This window comes from Rhinoderma darwinii, chromosome 8 (assembly GCF_050947455.1).
Source record: "Rhinoderma darwinii isolate aRhiDar2 chromosome 8, aRhiDar2.hap1, whole genome shotgun sequence".
Taxonomy (NCBI): domain Eukaryota; kingdom Metazoa; phylum Chordata; class Amphibia; order Anura; family Rhinodermatidae; genus Rhinoderma; species Rhinoderma darwinii.
In genome coordinates, this window is record NC_134694.1 from 7,160,802 (window position 1) to 7,186,145 (window position 25,344).

Sequence of the window (25,344 nt, forward strand, 5' to 3'; positions counted from 1 at the left end):
CATCCGTAACTACAGAAGTAGTGCTATACGGCGCCAGGGGATTACCCTCTCTTCCGCCCTAGTTTTATTTGTGGATCAGTAAATATGGAAAATTTACAGCCCCGCCCCCCCCCCCCCCTATGTCTGATTTACAGATGGATGGATGAAAATATGGTTGTGTGCACGGGGCCTAAGGGAGAACCCTTTATGCCAGACAACCAGGGCCAGTGGCCCCTGGACTCCTGTTCTGCCCGGCCTCATCTGGACTCTCATCCATATCTCCATGGCAGACCCTGAGAGCAAACCAGGTCCACTTGCCTGCCTCTGACTTTATCATCCTCCAATATTTCACCTCCAACCCGGTGGAGGTATTTATTAAAGGTGTGTGTGACCCCTTTACAGGTCACTGATTCCGCACCTCCTCTTCAGGTTCCCAAGTGGTCCGTCCAGCCCGTTCGGAACTTCAAGGTATTGTATTTAACAATTGGGAAGACCCGAACAAGAAGTTTTACTGCTCCTAGATGTTTTCTATCCCCTCCAAGAAGGGAATTCTTCCAAGTAGGTTAGGTCTCCGGCGTTGAAACCTCCTGTTTCTCGTGTAGCCAGGGCCATTACTTTTCCTATGGCAGACGCCACTTGGTTCAAAGATAGTCTGGATCGCCCTGTGGACTTCTTTACTAAAGCCACTTTTTGAGGCCTCCAGCTATGCCCTGGGCCTGATTTTATTTATTTTTTTTAAAATGTGCAATTTACAGTTCTACAAAATAAGTCATCCGTTTCCGAAAATTGGCTTTTGAAGGGTAACGGTCCCCACACATACGGAATTTGCAGCGGATTACAGTGTCTGACAAGTGGATGAGATGTTACACCTGCAGAATTTCACCGCTGATTTCATCCCTTTTCAATGTAGCGGAGTGAAGTCTCCTGTGAGTCAAGCATGAGCCGCATGGAACACGAGGTAGACCCGGCCTTAGGACTGCTGGTTATATTAAGAATGGATCTGTGTTAGTGCCTCTTTATGAGGAGCCGGAGAGGGCTGGGTTCATAGACGCCCAGAGTGATTAAATTGGAGTCCCACCTCGGATATGATTCATGTGGAGGTGGGAGGGGAGGCCTACAAACCCTATAATATGGTGTTACTAGGTCAAAGTGAGAACAAGTAAAACTATCCCTAAAAAACCTCAGGTTAGACTGCAGATACTTAGGGAATGTTCACGTGGTTTATTTTCAGCAGTTTTTCGGGTCATAAATGGCCCGAAAAACTGCTGAAGAAATGGAAGCTGAATGGCTCCGAACATCTGCCCATTGATTTCAATAGGAAAAACTGCGTTTCGTTCCGATGGGGCTTTTTTTTTTACGCGGCCGTTTGAAAAAACGGCAGGTAAAAAAAAAGCCCTGTAAAAAGTGCAGGTCACTACTCGAGCCGTTTTTCATTGTCTGAATAGAAAAACAGCTGCAAATCAGGCTGTTTTTCCCTTGAAAACCGCTCTGTATTTTACAGCTGTTTTTAGTTTGGCGCGTGAACATCCAGGGAGGTGTTGGGAGAAGCCCTCACGCTGTAGAGCTGCATCAGCTGCCCTCGCTGGTGTCGTAACAAAAAAAATAAATAAATGACCCCCTTCATCTTGCAGGGCTTTTTGGTTAGTTTGGGAACACCGCTCCACAGTGTCAGAACCCTGCAAACAGCTCCCCATATCTCAGCTTCCTAGGGAGAAGTGGCATATTTGGTCCGCTTGCTTAGTGCGTAATGCACTTTCAGATGTACCGATGTTTTCAAGTCTCGCTGCTCTGGTGATCCCGTACACTTGTAATTACGACACACAGCGATGTAATGGTGGTGACCTCATCATGACTCAATGTGATTCCTGCTCATGAGTCATCCTGGTCCTGAACAGACCAATCACCAGGAAGTACAGCTGCGGAAGAAAGTGCTTCATAGACGGTGCTTGTAATCTTAAAGGGGAATGTCCTCTTTTTACATCGAACTTGTCACATGTGTGTAACCGGGGACACCCACTTTTTAAGCAGAACTGTTGACTGTGCCCGACTACTCGCAACTAAGCAGGAAAGAGAAACTAGAGAATGGTCTAAAGGGATCAGATAGGGCACCGTACGATCTGGAGAGAGGTTTCATATGATATTTACTAGTAGAGGCTTAAAGGGAAGGTGTCGCGAAAGGTGTGTTCTTGTGTTGTACTTTTTTCTAACTTTTACTTCTCTATGGGGGCTGCCATTTTTTTTTTCATCTCCTGTATGTGTCGATCAACGACCCATACTGAGATGGAATACGGCAGCTACATTCCCATAGAGAATGCGAACGGGAGCCGTTCCATTCACTATGGTGTACGTCCCACACAGTCCAAAAGGAAGGTCTTCGGCAGAGCGACATCCGGCGCCATTTTCATGTGGACCAGAAGACGCGGCCGGACAGTAAGATGACTACTTCCGGTCGCGGCTTCTGGACATATGTTCCAGGCAGCGAGTAGGATCGGGGGCAGCAGGAGCAGGTAAGTTATGTTTGTGTATGTGATGTGTGTATTATGTTCATGTTATACTGTCTGATTACTACTGTATCTAATCCTCCTACACTGTGTGCCGCCGTTTTCTAAGCGAATGCACAGTGTAGGAGGATTAGAAGATTCAACCACCTCCTTATCCTGGCACTAGCCAGGATAAGGGCGGGGGGATTGTGTGAGGACACTAGAGCGAGTGTGTCTACACCAAATTTGCAGCATAAAGCAATGAGGTTGCTTTACCACATTGCAATGCTGCAATTATGGGAATTGCTCCCTCTAGTGACCAGCACAAGGAAATGTTCTAAATTACAATCTAATTTATACTATTTCCTGACTTGTGAAAAAATGAAAACAATGTTTAATCACTAACTGTTTAACTGGAAAAAAATAAAAATAATTTCTAGCGCCACATTCCAACGCAATTCCAAACATTTAAAGGCGTTTTCCCATAATCAATACTTATAACCTATACACAGGGTAGGTAATGTCTGATCTGTGGGGGTCCGCCCGCTGGTACCCACACCAATCTCGTCACCGATCTATTCATATTTGTGGGGCTGCCTTCGACAGCCCCGTAGAAATTAATGGAGCGTGGCCGAGCATGTGCACTACCACCGCTCCATTCCTATGGGGCTCTCAAGAACGGCACCGTAAGCCTGTTTTCGTGATCGGTGGGGGTCGCAGCTAACACCTATAGGTTATAAATATTGATTATGGGAAAACCCTCTTTAATCCCTTAATAACCAGACCTGGGAAGGCCTTAATGGGTAACTCAATACTTAAAAAAAACAAAAACGATTGAATTGTCAGAAGTTTTGATCGGTGGGGATCCGAGCACTGAGACCCCCACAAAACACTAAAATTAAGCGACAGAAGCACTCGGCTGAGCGCTGTGCCACTTTGTTTCTGATCGGCTTTACTCTGAATATTCTTGTACATAGGGGGCAGTATAATAGTAATTATATTCTTGTATATAGGAGCAGTATTATAGTAGTTATATTCTTGTATATAGGGGGCAGTATTATAGTAGTTATATTCTTGTATATAGGAGCAGTATTTTAGTAGTTATATTCTTGTATATAGGGGCAGTATTATAGCAGTTATATTCTTGTATATAGGGGGTAGTATTATAGTAGTTATATTCTTGTATATAGGATGCAGTATTATAGTAGTTATATTCTTGTATATAGGGGCAGTATTATAGTAGTTATATTCTTGTATATAGAAGCAGTATTATAGCAGTTATATTCTTGTATATAGGAGCAGTATTATAGTAGTTATATTGTATATAGGGGGCAGTATTATAGTAGTTATATTCTTGTATATAGGGGGCAGTATTATAGTAGTTATATTCTTGTACATAGGGGGCAGTATTATAGTAGTTATATTCTTGTACATAGGGGGCAGTATTATAGTAGTTATATTGTATATAGGAGCAGTATTATAGTAGTTATATTCTTGTATATAGGGAGCAGTATTATAGTAGTTATATTCTTGTATATAGGGGGCAGTATTATAGTAGTTATAGTCTTGTATATAGGAGCAGTATTATAGTAGTTATATTCTTGTATATAGGAGGCAGTATTATAGTAGTTATATTCCTGTATATAGGGGGCAGTATTATAGTAGTTATATTCTTGTATATAGGAGCAGTATTATAGTAGTTATATTCTTGTATATAGGAGCAGTATTATAGTAGTTATATTCTTGTATATAGGAGCAGTATTATAGTAGTTATATTCTTATATATAGGGGGCAGTATTATAGTAGTTATATTCTTGTATATTGGGGCAGGATTATAGTAGTTATATTCTTGCATATAGGAGCAGTATTATAGTAGTTATATTCTTATATATAGGGGGCAGTATTATAGTAGTTATATTCTTGTATATTGGGGCAGTATTATAGTAGTTATATTCTTGTATATAGGAGCAGTATTATAGTAGTTATATTCTTGTATATAGGAGCAGTATTATAGTAGTTATATTCTTGTATATAGGAGGCAGTATTATAGTAGTTATATTCTTGTATATAGGAGCAGTATTATAGTAGTTATATTCTTGTATATAGGAGGCAGTATTATAGTAGTTATATTCTTGTATATAGGGGGCAGTATTATAGTAGTTATATTCTTGTATATAGTGGGCAGTATTATAGTAGTTATATTCTTGTATATAGGGGCAGTATTATAGTAGTTATATTCTTGTATATAGGAGCAGTATTATAGTAGTTATATTGTATATAGGGGGCAGTATTATAGTAGTTATATTCTTGTATATAGGGGGCAGTATTATAGTAGTTATATTCTTGTATATAGGGGGCAGTATTATAGTAGTTATATTCTTGTACATAGGGGGCAGTATTATAGTAGTTATATTCTTGTATTTAGGGACAGTATTATAGTGCTTATATTCTTGTATATAGGAGCAGTATTATAGTAGTTATATTGTATATAGGAGCAGTATTATAGTAGTTATATTCTTGTATATAGGGGGCAGTATTATAGTAGTTATATTCTTGTATATTGGGGCAGGATTATAGTAGTTATATTCTTGTATATAGAGGGCAGGATTATAGTAGTTATATTCTTGTATATAGGGGGCAGTATTATAGTAGTTATATTCTTGTATATAGGGGGCAGTATTATAGTAGTTATATTCTTGTATTTAGGGACAGTATTATAGTGCTTATATTCTTGTATATAGGAGCAGTATTATAGTAGTTATATTCTTGTATATAGGGGCAGTATTATAGTAGTAATATTCTTGTATATAGGAGCAGTATTATAGTAGTTATATTCTTGTATATAGGAGCAGTATTATAGTAGTTATATTCTTGTATATAGGGGACAGTATTATAGTAGTTATATTCCTGTATATAGGGAGCAGTATTATAGTGCTTATATTCTTGTATATAGGAGCAGTATTATAGTAGTTATATTCTTGTATATAGGGGCAGTATTATAGTAGTAATATTCTTGTATATAGGAGCAGTATTATAGTAGTTATATTCTTGTATATAGGGGCAGTATTATAGTAGTAATATTCTTGTATATAGGAGCAGTATTATAGTAGTTATATTCTTGTATATAGGGGCAGTATAATAGTAGTTATATACTTGTATATAGGGAGCAGTATTATAGTAGTTATATTCTTGTATATAGGAGGCAGTATTATAGTAGTTATATTCTTGTATATAGGAGCAGTATTATAGTAGTTATATTCTTGTATATAGGAGCAGTATTATAGTAGTTATATTCTTATATATAGGGGGCAGTATTATAGTAGTTATATTCTTGTATATTGGGGCAGTATTATAGTAGTTATATTCTTGTACATAGGGGGCAGTATAAGGTCACGTCCACATGACAAAATTACTACAGAAAATGGCGATATCTCCTCTGAAAAACGCAGCAATTCAGTCCACTTTCCGCAGCAGGAATTTACATGCTGCGGTACAAATAATACGTATTGCGGGTCAATTTTGGTTTGGAATTTTTACGCAGCGTGTGGATGAGATTTGGTAAATCTCACCCAATTTGCTGCTACTGTATTCTGCCGCATATTTTCCTTCCGCTACGTCTGGACAAGCCCTCATAGTTATATTCTTGCACATGTAATTTAGGTATATGGGAATATTTTCTGTGTGATGGAGGATTACATTAGTTGTCTGGAGTTGCTATATAACATCTTACCATTCTCCTCTTACCTGGCTGCGATCAAATTCATCCATGCTCGCCTTGACCCCTGGTGCAAAACCCACGCCCATACTCCACTGATAGCGTGGAATGAAGCCGGTGTAACCTTCCAATAAAACAGTAAGAACTATTATTTAACTATTTAAGACCTAGCGGCGATTATTTTACTGTCTTCTTATCTCACAAAAATAGGTTCATTGATTTCCTTAACTCTAGGGAAATTCTTTGAATACTAAAATCACTATAGTTTGTTTTTTTAGCACCAATATTTGTATAATATTACCAACATTTTTAAAACGTTAGTAATTGACGAGTTTACACCTGGAGGAGTCTGAATGAGGGTACAATGGGCCCCTTCAGCAGCCGCCACCGTCTCCATTATATAATCTGCTTCTGGCTGTATTTCTAAAGCCCGTTGACAATGTCAGCCAATTTTCCAGAGGACATTTGAGGCAAACACGGTGACACCGCGCTGCTGAAAAAGTTTTAGCCGTAACACAATGTCGCCATCTAGTGGCAATGCTGCATTATTTTTATGTTCATTTATAAACTTTGGTTATTTAAAGGGGATTTCTTATTTTCTTGTAATATGATATATTGAGTTAATAGAAGGGGGGGGGGGGCGCTACCATAGCATATCTCTATGGTGAAATCTATAGATTTCATTGGCCATTGTGTACCGTTTCATTTTTGCAAAAGGTTCAGGCACTCTTTCTTGATGCAGAGCATTGCTAGGCCTGTATAATATCTACTTCCCCTACGTGGTACTTATTGACCATTCCTCTCCTTTGGGGGATGGAGAAGTTTTTCGAAAAATAAGCCCCTCCCCTTTCACACGTCTAATGACCATTGACCACACCTCCAAAACCCTCAAAATTTGCAATCTATGATGATCCCATAATTTCTGTTGCCTTACCTGGTATGGCATTACGTTGCAAACTTCGAGGTAGGTCTATTTTAAGAGGCTTAATGTATGTAGTTAATGGGGATTTATATTCTGCCGTCGGCTTCCAGTGTCTCATGATATTAGCGTTCTGTAAAGAAAAGCACGAAAACTTTTCAAGATCTGTGTCTCAGGATGGATATTACGTTTAGAAATCAAATGTCTGTTCTGTCACAGGCCACAACTATATAGTTTTGTATTGAAATCCAAGTAGGTGGAGAAGTTAGCTACTTCCTCCCTCACCACGGTCACCATTGGACTACACGTCCAAGCAATCCTAGCTTCTTAATGTGTTAACCCCGCTTTCCCCTCAAACCTTGTAACCTTATAGTATATCAGTATAATAGAGGGTTCTATGACTGTGATTGACTGCCAGGGAGAGCAAAAAGAGGGAGGACAGGAACTTCTCTGTGACAGAGGCAAAAAACATGGCTGTCAGGAAGCTGATGTTACACAGCTACTTCCTGTGTCAGAATATTAAGGCAGCACAAATTGCCCAATCCTAAAAAGACATAATACCTTGTGAATTTGATCACACACCTTTGTGCCACCATTGTTAGTAGTTTCCGCTGGACGTTTTATCTGCCGCCTCATTATTGATTGGACCTCCAAAAAGTCATCAACTGCATCGACGACCATGCGACTGAAAGAGGTAGCGTGCTGAAACTGCGACATAGGCCGGTGACCTGCAGGGGGCGACACCCATGAAAAGAAGAATGTTAATGTATAATAAAACGAGACTATTTCACGAAGTACGTCTGCTCTTTCTGTGACGTATACATAGTATTTTTGGGGCGTATATATAGTAGGAGGTTGATATATACAGTACAGTGGGTGTAGAGGGGTATTATAGGGCTAGGGTATATAATTTTGTGGCGTATAATGTATTATTGGGGTGCATGCTGTGTATATAGAAGAGTTGGCGTCTTACCTGCATATCCAGGTGGAATGTACATTTTTGGTAACACGATTCCGTCGTCCTTAGGATAGATGTCTACACGTGAACGTTGTAATTTGGGGGGTTCAGCTGTTGTCTGAGCGGGGGGTTGCCGGAGGGGTGATAGAAGAGGGCGAGAGCTATTCATCACGTAGGGGTCTGTAAGAAGGCGGTTTGTGCTGGTACCATAGGTGCTTCCTAGCTGGTAACGAAGCTGGGGGCAAAATCCTCCATAACTATAGGTTCAAAAATAAAAAGCATGTAAGCCTTAAAAGGATCATTCCAAGCAGAACACAGTTATATCCTGGGTGGAGTCTGAGGGGGCGGAGCATGACACATGCCAAAGAGTATCCCTGTGTCATGCTCCGCCCCCTCAGGCCCTGCACTAGGTATAGCATTATATATTGTAATTATTGTTCCTTTAGTCAGAGGTCCACATAGCACAAGTCTAAATAGGGGTTATTTTTCATCCTGGATCACCCCCCCCCCCATCCGTTGAGGGACAGAATAGCAGCCGGATCCTCTGGACTTGTTGCAGCGCCCCCTGGAAATTGGGAGCCTTGCTTATGTTCTCACCTTTGTAAACGGGAATGGGCCCCATAGTAGCTGTATGGGCCCCTAGTTAGTAAGAATGATGACATGATCATCGTATCATAATAAACTATAGAATATCATACGCCCCTTATTACCCCATACACGGGGCACTTACCCAGGAATATAATAGGGATCAGGAGTGACTAGACTGCTCTTTGGTTCCTGTGCCATTTTTACATTCTAGCCCCGCTGGCTCCAAAATGCAGTACACAGAACATGAACTAGGGGGAGACACAAGCAGCCGGAGAAACTTTATACATGTTCTGTTGCTAGGTAACCAACGTGTAATAATAAGTTCTAAGGTCTCAGAATCCACCGGACCGTTCCATGTCTCAGAATTACTGAAGGGGGAAATCAATATGATAGGATTAGATACACAGCTCAGCAGACCGTATCACACATGATAGGATTAGATACACAGCTCGGCACACAGCGCACACAGTAGCGCACATGGTAGGATTAGATACACATTTTAGCAGACCGTATTACACATGATAGGCTTAGATACGCAGCTCAGCAGACAGTATCACACATGACAGGATTAGATACACAGCTCAGCAGACAGTATCACACATGACAGGATTAGATACACAGCTTAGCAGACAGTATCACACATGATAGGATTAGATACACAGCACAGCAGACAGTATCACACATAATAAGATTAGATACACAGCTCATCAGACAGTATCACACATGATGGGATTAGATACATAGCACAGCAGACAGTATCACACATGATAGGATTAGATACACAGCTCAGCAGAACGTACCACATATGATAGGATTAGATACACAGCTCAGCAGACAGTATCACACATGATAGGATTAGATACACAGCTCAGCAGACAGTTTCTCACATGATAGGATTAGATACACAGCTCATCAGACCGTATCACACATGATAGGCTTAGATACGCAGCTCAGCAGACAGTATCACACATGATAGGATTAGATACACAGCTCATCAGACCGTATCACACATGATAGAATTAGATACACAGCTCAGCAGACAGTATCACACATGATAGGATTAGATACACAGCTCATCAGACGCTATCGCACATGATAGGATTAGATACACAGCTCATCAGACAGTATCACACATGATGGGATTAGATGCACAGCAGACAGTATCACACATGATAGGATTAGATACACAGCTCAGCAGAAAGTACCACATATGATAGGATTAGATACACAGCTCAGCAGACAGTATCACACATGATAGGATTAGATACACAGCTCAGCAGACAGTATCACACATGATAGGATTAGATACACAGCTCATCAGACCGTATCACATATGATAGGATTAGATACACAGCTCAGCAGACAGTATCACACATGATAGGATTAGATACAGCAGCTCAGCAGACCGTATCACACATGATAGGATTAGATACACAGCTCATCAGACCGTATCACATATGATAGGATTAGATACACAGCTCAGCAGACAGTATCACACATGATAGGATTAGATACAGCAGCTCAGCAGACAGTATCACACATGATAGGATTAGATACACAGCTCATCAGACCGTATCACATATGATAGGATTAGATACACAGCTCAGCAGAAAGTACCACACATGATAGGATTAAATACACCGCTCAGCAGACAGTATCACACATGATAGGATTAGATACACAGCTCAGCAGACAGTATCACACATGATAGGATTAGATACACAGCTCATCAGACGGTATCGCACATGATAGGATTAGATACACAGCTCATCAGACAGTATCACACATGATGGGATTAGATACACAGCACAGTAGACAGTATCACACATGATAGGATTAGATACACAGCTCATCAGACAGTATCACACATGATAGGATTAGATACACAGCTCAGCAGACAGTATCACACATGATAGGATTAGATACACAGCTCAGCAGACAGTATCACACATGATAGGATTAGATACACAGTTCATCAGACAGTATAACACATGATATGCTTAGACACAATTCTCTGCAGCACCAGTATCACACATTATACGCTTAGATAAACCTCAGCAGACAGTATCACACCTGATAGGATTAGATACGGCAGCTCAGCAAGACTGTATCACACATTATAGGCTTAGATACGCCTTCTCAGCAGACATGAATAATATAGGAGTGTAAAGATGTCAGATAAAAGGTGCAATCCTTTATTATAGTAGTGGAATCTCCCCTGTATTAGAGACCCCCCTCCAGTAGCACATTGGACCTCCTTTGGCGTGGCGTAGACTCCACTAGGTGATGATGTTGTTCTACAGGAATATTGGCCATGGTGACAGGATCGCTCCTCGCAGTAAAGTGTCCTCCTGCCACCGGGTAAACACCCGCCAGGAGGGGATGAACCTGGTCCACAATGGTGATCCCTACTGATCAAACATCCACCCACAGGTATCAGAGGACCGGGGTGGGTGCGCCAAGAAAACATCCCCCACCATCACTGCACCTCCTCCAGCCTGAGCTGTTCATACCTGACAGGACGGGTTCATCGCTTCAGGCGCTATTGCCAGATTCTGACCTTCCCATCAGCGCGGCGCAACAGAAGTCTGGATCATCTGACCAGGCCATGTTTTTCCACTGCTCAGTGACACCATTTTTACGCTGTTATGCCCACTATATATATTTCTCTATCATCGTCGGGCAGCACACAAAACGGGTAAAGCCTCATGCACACGACCGCGTGCGCCGTCAGTGATCCGAGGAAAGAGAACGTGTTCTATCTTTCGTCGGATCGGAGACTCAGACCATTTTTCACAGACCCGATTCACCCGCTAAGGGAATGGGTCTGTGAAGACTATCGGGTGTCAAAAACGGCCCGAGTGGCACAACGGTCGTGTGCATGAGACCTTAAACTTTACTCCCCAGCTAGGGCAGGAGAAAACACCAAGCATCAGTTCAAACGAATTAATACTAATTAACAAAAACACCCCATAAAAGAACCTGTGGAACAATAAGGCTGGGTTCACACGAGGTCATTACATCCGTAAAGGACAGAACGTATTTCGGCAGCAAGTCCCGGACCGAACACAGTGCAGGGAGCCGGACTCCTAGAATCATAGTTATGTACGACGCTAGGAGTCCCTGCCGCGCTGCAGGACAACTGTCCCGTACTGTAATCATGTTTTCAGTACGGGACAGTAGTTCCACGGAGAGGCAGGGACTCCTAGCGTCGTACATAACTATGATGCTAGGAGCCCGGCTCCCTGCAGTGTGTTCGGTCCGGGACTTGCGGCCGAAATACGTTCCGTCCTTTACGGACCGAACACGCTCGTGTGAACCCAGCCTAATACGACACATGTATTCCCTCTGTTCCAGCTGGATGTGTAGGTTTTGTTATTTTTTGAAGCAGCTGCCACAACGGGAAACTCTGTAGAATTCCCGGCATGTCCCCCCTATTCCCCCTCCACTGTACCTGCCTGGCATCCCAGAGATTCACCAGCGGTCAGCATGGCCGGTCCTCTGCCAGGCGGCAACCTCTCGTCAACGCAAAGGTACGAAGCGGAGCCCTTATATGTTTATACAACTATGGAATTGAATGGCGGTAATTCTTTTCTTCTGCAGTTCTTCTTGTCATGCCAGTATCGGGGCTATTTCCGTAATCCTGCAAATACACAAATGCTGCGCGTCTAAAGATCGCTGCGTACATCGCAGATATCTAAGTGAATGTGGCCCCGCTGTGACCCACAAGTTGCCGCGACTTGACAGTAGCAAGAAATTCAAAAAGCGTTCCTACGCGTAGCAACTTGCGGCTCGCAACGTGGCCATGTTCACTTGCGTTATTTTGGACACGCAATCAAAGTCGTCATGCAGACCCTAGTCTGACGGGTTGTGTTCTGTTCGTTTTAACTGATCCTTGCTCTGTTCTTCCGTCCCAGCTGGCGAGAAGCAACGTTGTGTGCTGCCTTCCGACTCAAGGAAAGAAAAGTTTTGGTGAGTAAATTTAAACTATATATAAACTTCGAGTTTCTGTGGGTGTCAGTGACTGTGATACACAAGATATCCCATGGCCCCGCTGGCACTGACTCCATAATCTGAACTGTCCCTTTTTGCATGAAATGTCTTATGATCGCAGATTACTCCCAATCATACTGTTTTATGTGTTGCAGTTCAGATTTGTCGTCTTGTAAGGGGTGCGGCTTCTTATAAAAGGTGAAGGCCCAATGCAAGGTGGGGACATCCCGGTGGTGAGGTTATGTTAAAAGTCTACAGATCATAAAAAAAAATTAGGAAATTCTATTTTGCAGTAAGGTTAGGGGTCGGTGGAGCTTGGCAGTGACATCAGCAGCTTTTTCCAGATAACTCCGCCTCCTCACTCTGCTCTGTCTAGTCTTCCATTAGTTATTAGTGTGACATCTGCTTATCTTGGCTCAGGCAGAAGGATTTCACAAATATCACTTTGATGATATTGTGTAGAGCAGCTCAAAGGGAAGACGTTTGTTTCCTCCATAAGAAGTATGTGAGTAGCAAAGCTGAGCACAGGGCGAGAACGGCACAGCAGATACGTAGCGTCTTTCTTTCTATGTCTTCCTTTTTTCCAAAGAGTTCGATGAAATCGACCTGGAAAATTTAACAAAAGATAATCACATAGTCTCCAGACAATTAATTAATCCAGAAGATACCCAGGTTATACCAGCATGCTCCATATCACTATATACAAGAAGATGTATAACTTATACCAGCTGTACATATATAATTATATACAGAAGATACCCAGGTTATACCAGCATGCTCCATATCACTATATACAAGAAGATGTATAACTTATACCAGCTGTACATATATAATTATATACAGAAGATACCCAGGTTATACCAGCATGCTCCATATCACTATATACAAGAAGATGTATAACTTATACCAGCTGTACATATATAATTATATACAGAAGATACCCAGGTTATACCAGCATGCTCCATATCACTATATACAGGAAGATGTATAACTTATACCAGCTGTACATATATAATTATATACAGAAGATACCCAGGTTATACCAGCATGCTCCATATCACTATATACAGAAGATGTGTAACTTATACCAGCTGTACATATATAATTATATACAGAAGATACCCAGGTTATACCAGCATGCTCCATATCACTATATACAAGAAGATGTATAACTTATACCAGCTGTACATATATAATTATATACAGAAGATACCCAGGTTATACCAGCATGCTCCATATCACTATATACAGGAAGATGTATAACTTATACCAGCTGTACATATATAATTATATACAGAAGATACCCAGGTTATACCAGCATGCTCCATATCACTATATACAAGAAGATGTATAACTTATACCAGCTGTACATATATAATTATATACAGAAGATACCCAGGTTATACCAGCATGCTCCATACCACTATATACAAGAAAATGTATAACTTATACCAGCTGTACATATATAATTATATACAGACGATACCCAGGTTATACCAGAATGCTCCATATCACTATATACAAGAAGATGTATAACTTATACCAGCTGTACATATATAATTATATACAGGAGATACCCAGGTTATACCAGCATGCTCCATATCACTATATACAAGAAGATGTATAACTTATACCAGCTGTACATATATAATTATATACAGAAGATACCCAGGTTATACCAGCGTGCTCTATATCACTATATACAAGAAGATGTATAACCTATACCAGCTGTAGATATATAATTGTATACAGAAGATACCCAGGTTATACCAGCGTGCTCCATATCACTATATACAAGAAGATGTATAACTTATACCATCTGTACATATATAATTATATACAGAATATACCCAGGTTATACCAGCATGCTCCATATCACTATATACAAGAAGATGTATAATATACCAGCTGTACATATATAATTACATACAGAAGATACCCAGGTTATACCAGCATGCTCCATATCACTATATATAAGAAGATGTATAACTTATACCAGCTGTACATATATAATTATATACAGAAGATACCCAGGTTATACCAGCATGCTCCATATCACTATATACGAGATGTATATCTTATTTCAGCTGTACATATATAATTATATACAGAAGATACCCAGGTTATACCAGCATGCTCCATATCACTATATACGAGATGTATAACTTATACCAGCTGTACATATATAATTATATACAGAAGATACCCAGGTTATACCAGCATGCTCCATATCACTATATACAGGAAGATGTATAACTTATACCAGCTGTACATATATAATTATATACAGAAGATACCCAGGATATACCAGCATGCTCCATATCACTATATACAAGAAGATGTATAACTTATACCAGCTATACATATATAATTAAATACAGAAGATACCCAGGTTATACCAGCATGCTCCATATCACTATATACATGAAGTATAACTTATACCAGCTGTACATATATAATTATATACAGAAGATACCCAGGTTATATCAGCATGCTCCATATCACTATATACAAGAAGATGTATAACTTATACCAGCTGTACATATATAATTATATACAGAAGATACCCAGGTTATATCAGCATGCTCCATATCACTATATACAAGAAGATATATAACTTATACCAGCTGTACATATATAATTATATACAGAAGATACCCAGGATATACCAGCATGCTCCATATCACTATATACAAGAAGATGTATAACTTATACCAACTATACATATATAATTATATACAGAAGATACCCAGGTTATACCAGCATGCTCCATATCACTATATACAAGAAGATGTATAACTTATACCAGCTGTACATGTATAATTATATACAGAAGATACCCAGGTTATACCAGCATGCTACATATCACTATATACAAGAAGATGTATAACTTATACCAGCTGTACATATATAATTATATACAGAAGATACCCAGGATATACCAGCATGCTCCATATCACTATATACAAGAAGATGTATAACTTATACCAGCTGTACATATATAATTATATTCAGATGATACCCAGGTTATACCAGCATGCTCCATATCACTATATACAAGAAGATGTATAACTTATACCAGCTGTACATGTATAATTATATACAGAAGATACCCAGGTTATACCAGCATGCTCCATATCACTATATACAAGAAGATGTATAACTTATACCAGCTGTACATATATAATTATATACAGAAGATACCCAGGTTATACCAGCATGCTCCATATCACTATATACAGAAGATGTATAACTTATACCAGCTGTACATATATAATTCTATACAGGAGATACCCAGGTTATACCAGCATGCTCCATATCACTATATACAAGAAGATGTATAACTTATACCAGCTGTACATATATCATTATATACAGAAGATACCCAGCTTATACCAGCATGCTCCATATGACTGTATACAAGAAGATGTATAACTTATACCAGCTGTACATATATAATTATATACAGAAGATACCCAGGTTATACCAGCATGCTCCATATCACTATATACAAGTAGATGTATAACTTATACCAGCTGTACATATATCATTATATACAGAAGATACCCAGGTTATACCAGCATGCTCAATATCACTATATACAAGAAGATGTATAACTTATACCAGCTGTACATATATAATTATATACAGGAGATACCCAGGTTATACCAGCATGCTCCATATCACTATATACAGAAGATGTATAATTTATACTAGCTGTACATATATAATTATATACAGGAGATACCCAGGTTATACCAGCATGCTCCATATCACTATATACAGGAAGATGTATAACTTATACCAGCTGTACATATATAATTATATACAGAAGATACCCAGGTTATACCAGCATGCTCCATATCACTATATACAAGAAGATGTATAACTTATACCAGCTGTACATATATAATTATATACAGAAGATACCCAGGTTATACCAGCATGCTCCATATCACTATATACAGAAGATGTATAATTTATACCAGCTGTACATATATAGTTATATACAGAAGATACCCAGGTTATACCAGCATGCTCCATATCACTATATACAAGAAGATGTATAACTTATACCAGCTGTACATATATAATTATATACAGGAGATACCCAGGTTATACCAGCATGCTCCATATCACTATATACAAGAAGATGTATAACTTCTACCAGCTGTACATATATAATTATATACAGAAGATACCCAGGTTATACCAGCATGCTCCATATCACTATATACAAGAAGATGTATAACTTATACCAGCTGTACATATATAATTATATACAGAAGAAACCCAGGTTATACCAGCATGCTCCATATCACTATATACAAGAAGATGTATAACTTATAGCAGCTGTACATATATAATTATATACAGAAGATACCCAGGTTATACCAGCATGCTCCATATCACTATATACAAGAAGATGTATAGCTTATACCAGCTGTACATAAATAATTATATACAGAAGATACCCAGGTTATACCAGCATGCTCCATATCACTATATACAAGAAGATGTATAGCTTATACCAGCTGTACATATATAATTATATACAGAAGATACCCAGGTTATACCAGCATGCTCCATATCACTATATACAAGAAGATGTATAACTTATACCAGCTGTACATATATAATTATATACAGAATATACCCAGGTTATACCAGCATGCTCCATATCACTATATACAAGAGATGTATAACTTATACCAGCTGTACATATATAATTATATACAGAAGATACCCAGGTTATACCAGCCTGCTCCATATCACTATATACAAGAAGATGTATAACTTATACCAGCTGTACATATATAATTATATACAGAAGATACCCAGGTTATACCAGCATGCTCTATATCACTATATACAAGAAGATGTATAACTTATACCAGCTGTACATATATAATTATATACAGAAGATACCCAGGTTATACCAGCATGCTCTATATCACTATATACAAGAAGATGTATAACTTATACCAGCTGTACATATATAATGATATACAGAAGATGCCCAGGTTATACCAGCATGCTCCATATCACTATATACAAGAAGATGTATAACTTATACCAGCTGTACATATATAATTATATATAGAAGATACACGGGTTATACCAGCATGCTCCATATCACTATATACAAGAAGATGTATAACTTCTACCAGCTGTACATATATAATTATATACAGAAGATACCCAGGTTATACCAGCATGCTCCATATCACTATATACAAGAAGATGTATAACTTATACCAGCTGTACATATATAATTATATACAGAAGATACCCAGGTTATACCAGCATGCTCCATATCACTATATACAAGAAGATGTATAACTTATACCAGCTGTACATATATAATTATACACAGAAGATACCCAGGTTATACCAGCATGCTCCATATCACTATATACAGGAAGATGTATAACTTATACCAGCTGTACATATATAATTATATACAGAAGATACCCAGGTTATACCAGCATGCTCCATATCACTATATACAAGAAGATGTATAACATATACCAGCTGTACATATATAATTATATACAGAAGATGCCCAGGTTATACCAGCATGCTCCATATCACTATATACAAGAAGATGTATAACTTATACCAGCTGTACATATATAATTATATACAGGAGATACCCATGTTATACCAGCATGCTCCATATCATTATATACAAGAAGATGTATAACTTATACCAGCTGTACATATATAATTATATACAGAAGATACCCAGGTTATACCAGCATGCTCAATATCACTATATACAAGAAGATGTATAACTTATACCAGCTGTACATATATAATTATATACAGAAGATACCCAGGTTATACCAGCATGCTCCATATCACTATATACAAGAAGATGTATAACTTATACCAGCTGTACATATATAATTCTATACAGAAGATACCCAGGTTATACCAGCATGCTCCATATCACTATATACAAGAAGATGTATAACTTATACCAGCTGTACATATATAATTCTATACAGAAGATACCCAGGTTATACCAGCCTTGTCCATAAGATTGTATATAAGGATAACATACGGTAAATTCTCTCCCATCCACCCTTTTGTCTAATCACGGGGCATATATGTTCCTCTACATAGGCGCCCACTCTCTCACCTAGTGGTTCCGACACGTTCTCCATGCCATGCTGCTGGCAGTAAATGGCCATTAGTCCGGACAGCGTATATATGGACAGTACTGTACTCCATGGAATATTGGGTGGGTATCCAGGGTGTCTATTTTGTCGATCCCGATATCCCTGAATATTTTCATCAATAGTCTCTATGAGGAGGGCGCTGGCCCGGTCTTCTGTCACCCCGTTGAAAACTCTGGGCCAGCGTTTGAAGAATAGGGGGAACCTCTCCAGTAGCTCGTCCCCTGCCTGGCGTAGGGTGCTGGCGGCCTCTGAGGGTGGGGGTCCCTTGGTCCGACCTGTTACATAAGTAATATAGTCCCGGGCTAGTTGATAGGCCGCCGTCACCAGCGGGTGTGTGTGGTTCACGGCAGCCATTAGTAGAACTGAGATGGGGGATGTATTTATATATGAGAACGCGGACAACCTCGTCTAAAAATATCAGCACGGAGACAGCTCGGTCTCATATATTTTGTAACAATTCCTCACCATTTTCAAAATCTCTGCTTTCTGTCAGTGAATCTGAACATTCCCATTCCCATTCCCATTCCCATTCCCATCCAGAAGCTAAAAATCTGCCCTGGCCATGTCCTGCTAACACAGCTGCACAGCTCATTACAGTGTATCAGGGATCTCTCCTGTAATGATTCTTGCAGCTGTGTGAGCAGGACACGGGATCAAGACTGATTCTAAGGGTCCATTCACACATTGCGGTTGAGGTGTGGTTAGAACCACCTCGGAAAACCACATTCGTTTTTACCGCGATATGGTGCGTTTTTTAATGCAGTACAATCCGCAACCGCATTGAAAAACGCACCAAAGCGCTGTAAGGGGCGTTCGTTTTTCAGAGGCATTTTATTTGGTGCGGTTCTAACTGCACCTCAACCCGAGGTGTGAATGGATCCAGAGCTGCTGATTGTAAACAAGGAATGTTTCCATTTAATAACAGCAAGCAGAGATCTTGGTATTGAAAAGTTGCAGAATTTAATACAGTGATTACAGAGGTTTTCCAAGCAAATACATTGATGACTTATCCTTAGGTTAATGTGTGTGTAATGTCCGTGGCTGCGGGCTATCAGCTCCAAGTCGGCAAGCGCTAGCCCCAGCCTCCTCCTCAGGAGACGCCAGCGCTCACGTCCTCTCACCTCAGCCGGATCCCGTAGGGTGCTCGTGCCCGCTCGTAAAGGGGCAGCGCGCGCACCGGACCTCAAGGATGAACTTTGACCCGTGAGTACCCTGGACTATAAGAGGGGTCCAGGCCCCTAGTTCTATGCCTGAGCGTTGTTGTGTTCCCTAGTTTGTCTATTTGATGGCCTCCTAGTGTGTTTCCTGTTTCAGTCCCTGTTCCAGTCCCTGTCCCTGTATCTATACCTGTTTCCAGTCCCTGTTCCTAGCAATCCATACATTCCTGGTCTAGCACGGAGCTGTGCCAATGTCGTGCCATGCTGCATCCATGTCTGACCTGCTTCACCTCGCCTGATGTCGTCCGCCTGTTACCTAGTCCCAGCCGAGCCTGCCCTGCTGCTTTCTGAGCTGCCACAGGTACCTATAGAACTATAGACTCTCACCTGCTCCCTGTTGGCCAGCAGCCTTACCGCCAAGGCAGTACGGCCCAGTGGGTCCACAGACCCTTCGTGAAAGTGTGATCGATGGGGTCTGACTCCCCACCGATCAGCAGTACGGAGGAGCCCCCTCAATGTGAATCCAGGCACAGCGTCAAGTCGGTATGTGCGGCTGTACCACGATGTGTGGGGGTCAGAACCTTCTGATCACACATTGATGGCCTATCAATGTATCTCCCTGGAAAAACCCTCTAAGGTTTATTTATTTTTACACCAGTCTTAAAACTGACTTTAGGCTTCGTTCACATCTGCGTCAGGGCTCCGTTCCGACGTTGCGTCTGAGCTTTCCGTCCTTTGCACAACTCAGAAACCATTGGCACCGGCTCCGTCACCATTGAAATCAAAGGTGATGGAAACCTGCGGTTTCCATTTGTGTCAGTCAGGGCTCCATTCTGACGAGAAGCTCGGACGGAACGTCGGCATGGAGCCCTGACGCAAGTGTGAACGCAGCCTTAAATGGGAATTTGCGCTAAAGAAAGACTCATGTCACCTTGCATGCCAAAAGACTGTAATAACACTGTCCCACCAGTAGGTGGTGAAGTAACTCCAAGTATTGATGTGGCAAGTAACTAGAGGATTTCTTAAAACAGGTCGTCCCATCAGGATATCTATCTATCTATCTATCTATCTATCTATCTATCTATCTATCTATCTATCTATCTATCTATCTATCTATCTATCTATCTTATCTATCTTATCTATCTTATCTATCTTATCTATCTTTCATCTATCCTCGTGCAGATGTTGCCCTGATCGGTATTGAACCCATGACCCTAGTGCTCTAAAGAGGCGACACAAATCATTGACTATAGGCATAAAAATAAGCTGTGGAGATAGTTCCTTGATTTTATCTCACATGAACATAACATAGAAAAATCAATAGAATAGGCTGCAGCTTTGTTTGACTTAAATGTTCCTTAAAATTAAACTCCACCCAAATCTGAAAGTTCTCGCAGATTTCACACCGATCTCCCAAATAATTTTTTTTTTCGTCTGGAATTCGGATGGTCAGGGGTCTTATATAATATTCTACAGACTTTGGAAGTTCCTGCTGTTGTTGGATCCTGGAGAGACAGTTCTGAGCAGGACTGAAAACCCATTACCAACACTCGTGATGGGAGGTGAGGGGCAGCGCTAACTGGAACATCCCAGGGTATAAAAAGACCCCTGTAACTATCTGCTACTATCGGGACTACCCGTGACCATCGGGACTACCTGTGACCATCGGGACTACCTGTGACCATCGGGACTACCTGTGACCATCGGGACTACCTGTGACCATCGGGACTACCTGTGACCATCGGGACTACCTGTGACCATCGGGACTACCCGGGACCATCGGGACTATCCGGGACCATCGGGACTACCCGTGCAATATGACAAACCGAGTTTTTAACTGAGCCAAAACCCCTAATCTCTTCCAAGAAACCCTCAACGGAATTATTTTTACCAAAATGTATCCTTTTGTGGCACAGAAAAGCCTTTCGTGATAGATTTGCTTTCTGTGATATGTGATGGCAGATCATGTTTTGTGGCACAGAATAGAATAGTGAGGTAGAATTTTGTGATTGATGTTATTCATTTGCGGCACGATGCTACATAAAGGCTCATGCACACATTACTATTATGGCTCTGTACAGCCTGTTCTGTAATAGGACACCCGCAGCAGCCTATGGGGCCGTATAGATTCCATACAAATCCGCCAGAAAAACAATTGTAGGGTGCTCCGTCAGATGCCATATGGCAAGGAATATCTCCGTGTAGTACAGTGCCATATGGAGGCCGCATAAGCCATAGGAACTCCTCGTGACACCGGCCCTTTAGTGTAAAAAAAAATTTTTTTAATTGTGTAAACGCAAAATGTCGTTTTGTGAAATCTGGGTTACTTTGCATATAGTGTGCGCTTACAAAATGTCCGTGGCTCGAAATGCCTTCTGTGTCTCGAAATGCCTTCTGTGTCTCGAAATGCCTATGGCGACACGAAATGCCTATGGCGACACAAAATGCCTATGGCGACACAAAATGCCTATGGCGACACAAAATGTATTTTGTGATTCAAAATTTTCTGTTCACAACAGGTGTTGTTTTGCTCATGTGTGTTTGCGCATGTGGTTTTGCCTGTGTACGTGCCGGTCTGCACTGCTGCTCCTCAGGTGGTAAACAATTTTGTCCTTTGAGTATGTTCGCTGTGGATCCAAATTACCTATATTCAAATTTATCGTAAGGTGTTCAAACTCCACTCCTATCTAATGACCTTAATAAACTTACCGTGTTAATCATTCTACAGTAATTGGAGGAGTCCAGGTTTTGTGGCGTTACTGCATCTGCTGAAAGTCCACTCCATGCACCCACTACCCTTCTAAATGATTTCATCACACCACTGCTCCCTACATATTTATTCTCTCACCTCTTCTAAATTCACTAGTCATTTCTTCACTTTTCACACCAGCGTCTAAATCTCCATTGAGCTCTCAGGTAAAATCTGTCTATATGAAGCTGCATGGGCACTGCTATATAACGGCATTGCGGTGTGGGTATTATATGGGTGTAACAATACAATACGGTCAGAGCTGTCTATGGACACTACGATATGGCATTTGTGCTATTAGTGTATGGGTACCTAGGAATGGGCACTACTTGGGATGTGAAAGACAGTATGATACTGCATAGGTACTTCTATATAGACATTACTATGTGACGTTAATGTATAGTCAGTATGATACTACATGGGTACTGCTATATAGGCATTACTCTATCACATGAATATATAAGCACTATATAGCTACACGGGCACTACTATATACTCATTATTCTCGTGAATGTATAGTCGTTCATATGACACTACATGGTACTGCAATGTAGGCATTGGTGTAACACATGAATGTATAGGAACTATGGTACTACATGGGCACTACTACATATACCAATTACTCACATGAATTTATAGAATGTGCATATGATACCAGATGGGCACTACTATATAGGCATTGGGGTATGACATGAATGTATAGGCACTTTGATGCTACATGGGCACTACTACATACTCATTGCTCACATGACGCTCATATGATACTACGCAAGATACTACATGGGCGCTACTATATTAGCATTTGGATATTACATGAATGTATAGACGCTCATATGATACTAAATGGGCACTACACGAAAAACGGCTCCAAAAACGGCTCAAGAAGTGACCTGCACTTCTTTTTACGGGGCGTCTTTTTACGCGGTGTTATTTGAAAACGAGGCGTAAAATAACGCCCCGTCGGAACAGAACGCCGTATTTCCCATTGAAATCAATGGGCAGATGTTTGGAGGCGTTCTGCTTCCGATTTTTCAACCATTTATCAAGACGTTTACGGCTCGAAAAACGGCTGAAAATAGCCTGGGTGAACATATCCTTAGGGTATTTCATGAATGTATAGGCACTATGATACTATATAGGCTCTGCTATATAGGCATTGTGGCATCACGTGAATGTATAGGCACTATGATACTATATGGGCTCTGCTATATAGGCATTATGGCAACACGTGAATGTATAGGCACTTTGATACTACATGGGCACTACTAAAATAAAGCAGGGCGCTAAAGTATAGATTATAGTGATCGCAATTACGGAAAAAATATTCGGGTTGTCTTAAAATTTTGGGATTTCTATTAACTCTCGCACATTTCAGTATTAATTCATTACCTTGTCTCTCCTAATTATTGTATTTTTAATATATTTTTTAAATGATTATTTATTATCTTATATTTTTTAAATTATTATTTAGAATCATTGATTAGATATAAGTTTCCAGTCATTTCCTATATCGGCTAAAGGAGTGTCCGTAATATTCCTGATCCCTCCCCCTAGTATTAGTTTACGCCCCCTAGTTCTTGTACTCACCTTTTTATTTGAAGAATACTCCCCCGCTGAACCCCGTTTAGTTTTTTCTTTTAACCCATCGTTGGACGCTTTATTGTATCTAAAAACCATAATCCCCTAGCCGTCTATTATTTTTTATACAATTTTTATAATTTGTTTCTGTAATTTGCAGTTTTAATATAGTTAAGGGGATTATCAGAAATTATAGCTCGATTTTTTTATTTATTTTTTTTTTTTTAAATTTATTCATTTTTTTTTTATTTTACTTTATTTTTGTTTTTATTTATTTTTTAAAACTTTATCTTATTTGTTTTTTAAATTATAAATTTTTTTTTTCAAAATGCATTTTTTTTCTGTACGGTCATTCGACAAATGAGTCGTCTGAATGACTTACTGGTGTAGACGTGTAACAAAAGTGTGAACCAAAATTTGTTCAAATTTTTCTACATTGTGCCACGTTATAAATTTTATGAAAAAAATTTAGTTGGTAACAATTTACCGTGTCGGGGCAGACAGATTTGAAACTTTCAGTGAGCAATTTCTTACAGAAATCTGAAATCGTAAGTGTTAGGAGCCTTTATGGTCAATTTAAAAAATACGTTTAATTATTTTTTATTTTTACCAAACTGAAATCAACGGAAACAATAAAAAAAAAATCAAAGATATTAATTATTATTATTATTATTTATTTTATTTTTTATATTGGGCTCATGGCCCTTCTATATTCAATTTTTTATAAATTATTAAAAAAATATTAAGTAATAATTTCCTTAGAATTAAGGGATAAGCTAAAAAGTTTCTCAAATCTTTTTTTTTAAATCGCTTTTGCTTAGACATCTATCAGAGCGGATGGAGTTAGATGATGTATCCTTTAAAAAAAAAAATTAAAAATGAACATTTTTCTTTATAGGTTTGGGACATAAAATTTTTTTTTTTTCGTTTTTTAAGAATCAATCACATATAGTCCCTCGTACATTGGCTACGAGACTCCTCGCTTAGTCTCAAAGTCCTGTCAGGAGAGTTGGGTCAGTCGGTTCATAGAGAACTTAGAA

General features: G+C 39.8%; 2 protein-coding genes across 5 annotated transcripts in view; both read right to left on the minus strand.

Annotated features, from left to right (window-relative positions):
* Positions 1-8,930, minus strand: part of CIMIP2A (ciliary microtubule inner protein 2A) — a 10,248-nt gene extending 1,318 nt beyond the window's left edge. For 2 of the 4 annotated variants that reach the window (XM_075834839.1, XM_075834837.1), the window contains exons 1-5: positions 8,782-8,930; positions 8,067-8,308; positions 7,655-7,821; positions 7,109-7,226; positions 6,204-6,298 (exon numbers count right to left, since the gene is read on the minus strand). In XM_075834839.1, coding sequence (XP_075690954.1) covers positions 6,204-6,298; positions 7,109-7,226; positions 7,655-7,821; positions 8,067-8,308; positions 8,782-8,837 — 678 coding nt within the window. In that variant the 5' untranslated portion in view covers positions 8,838-8,930. Of the gene's footprint in view, positions 1-6,189; positions 6,299-7,108; positions 7,227-7,654; positions 7,822-8,066; positions 8,309-8,781 lie in introns of all 4 variants that reach the window. The other 2 variants (XM_075834838.1, XM_075834840.1) reach the window with 2 other exon arrangements.
* Positions 8,931-13,100: 4,170 nt separating this feature from the next.
* On the minus strand, positions 13,101-19,174 carry LOC142658948 (bcl-2-like protein 1). The gene is made up of 2 exons (XM_075834551.1): positions 18,717-19,174; positions 13,101-13,239 (listed from the first exon to the last, which is right to left on the minus strand). The coding sequence occupies exons 1-2, from the start codon at positions 19,172-19,174 to the stop codon at positions 13,101-13,103; spliced, it is 597 nt and encodes a 198-aa protein (XP_075690666.1).
* Between the last annotated feature and the right edge of the window lie 6,170 nt (positions 19,175-25,344).

Coding starts and splice junctions, on each gene's coding strand:
- LOC142658948 (XM_075834551.1), bottom strand. CDS start 19,174: ATGGCTGCCGTGAACCACACACACCCGCTGGTGACGGCGGCCTATCAA. Junction 13,240..18,716: donor ATTAGACAAAAGGGTGGATG/GGAGAGAATTTA, acceptor TTAAATTTTCCA/GGTCGATTTCATCGAACTCT.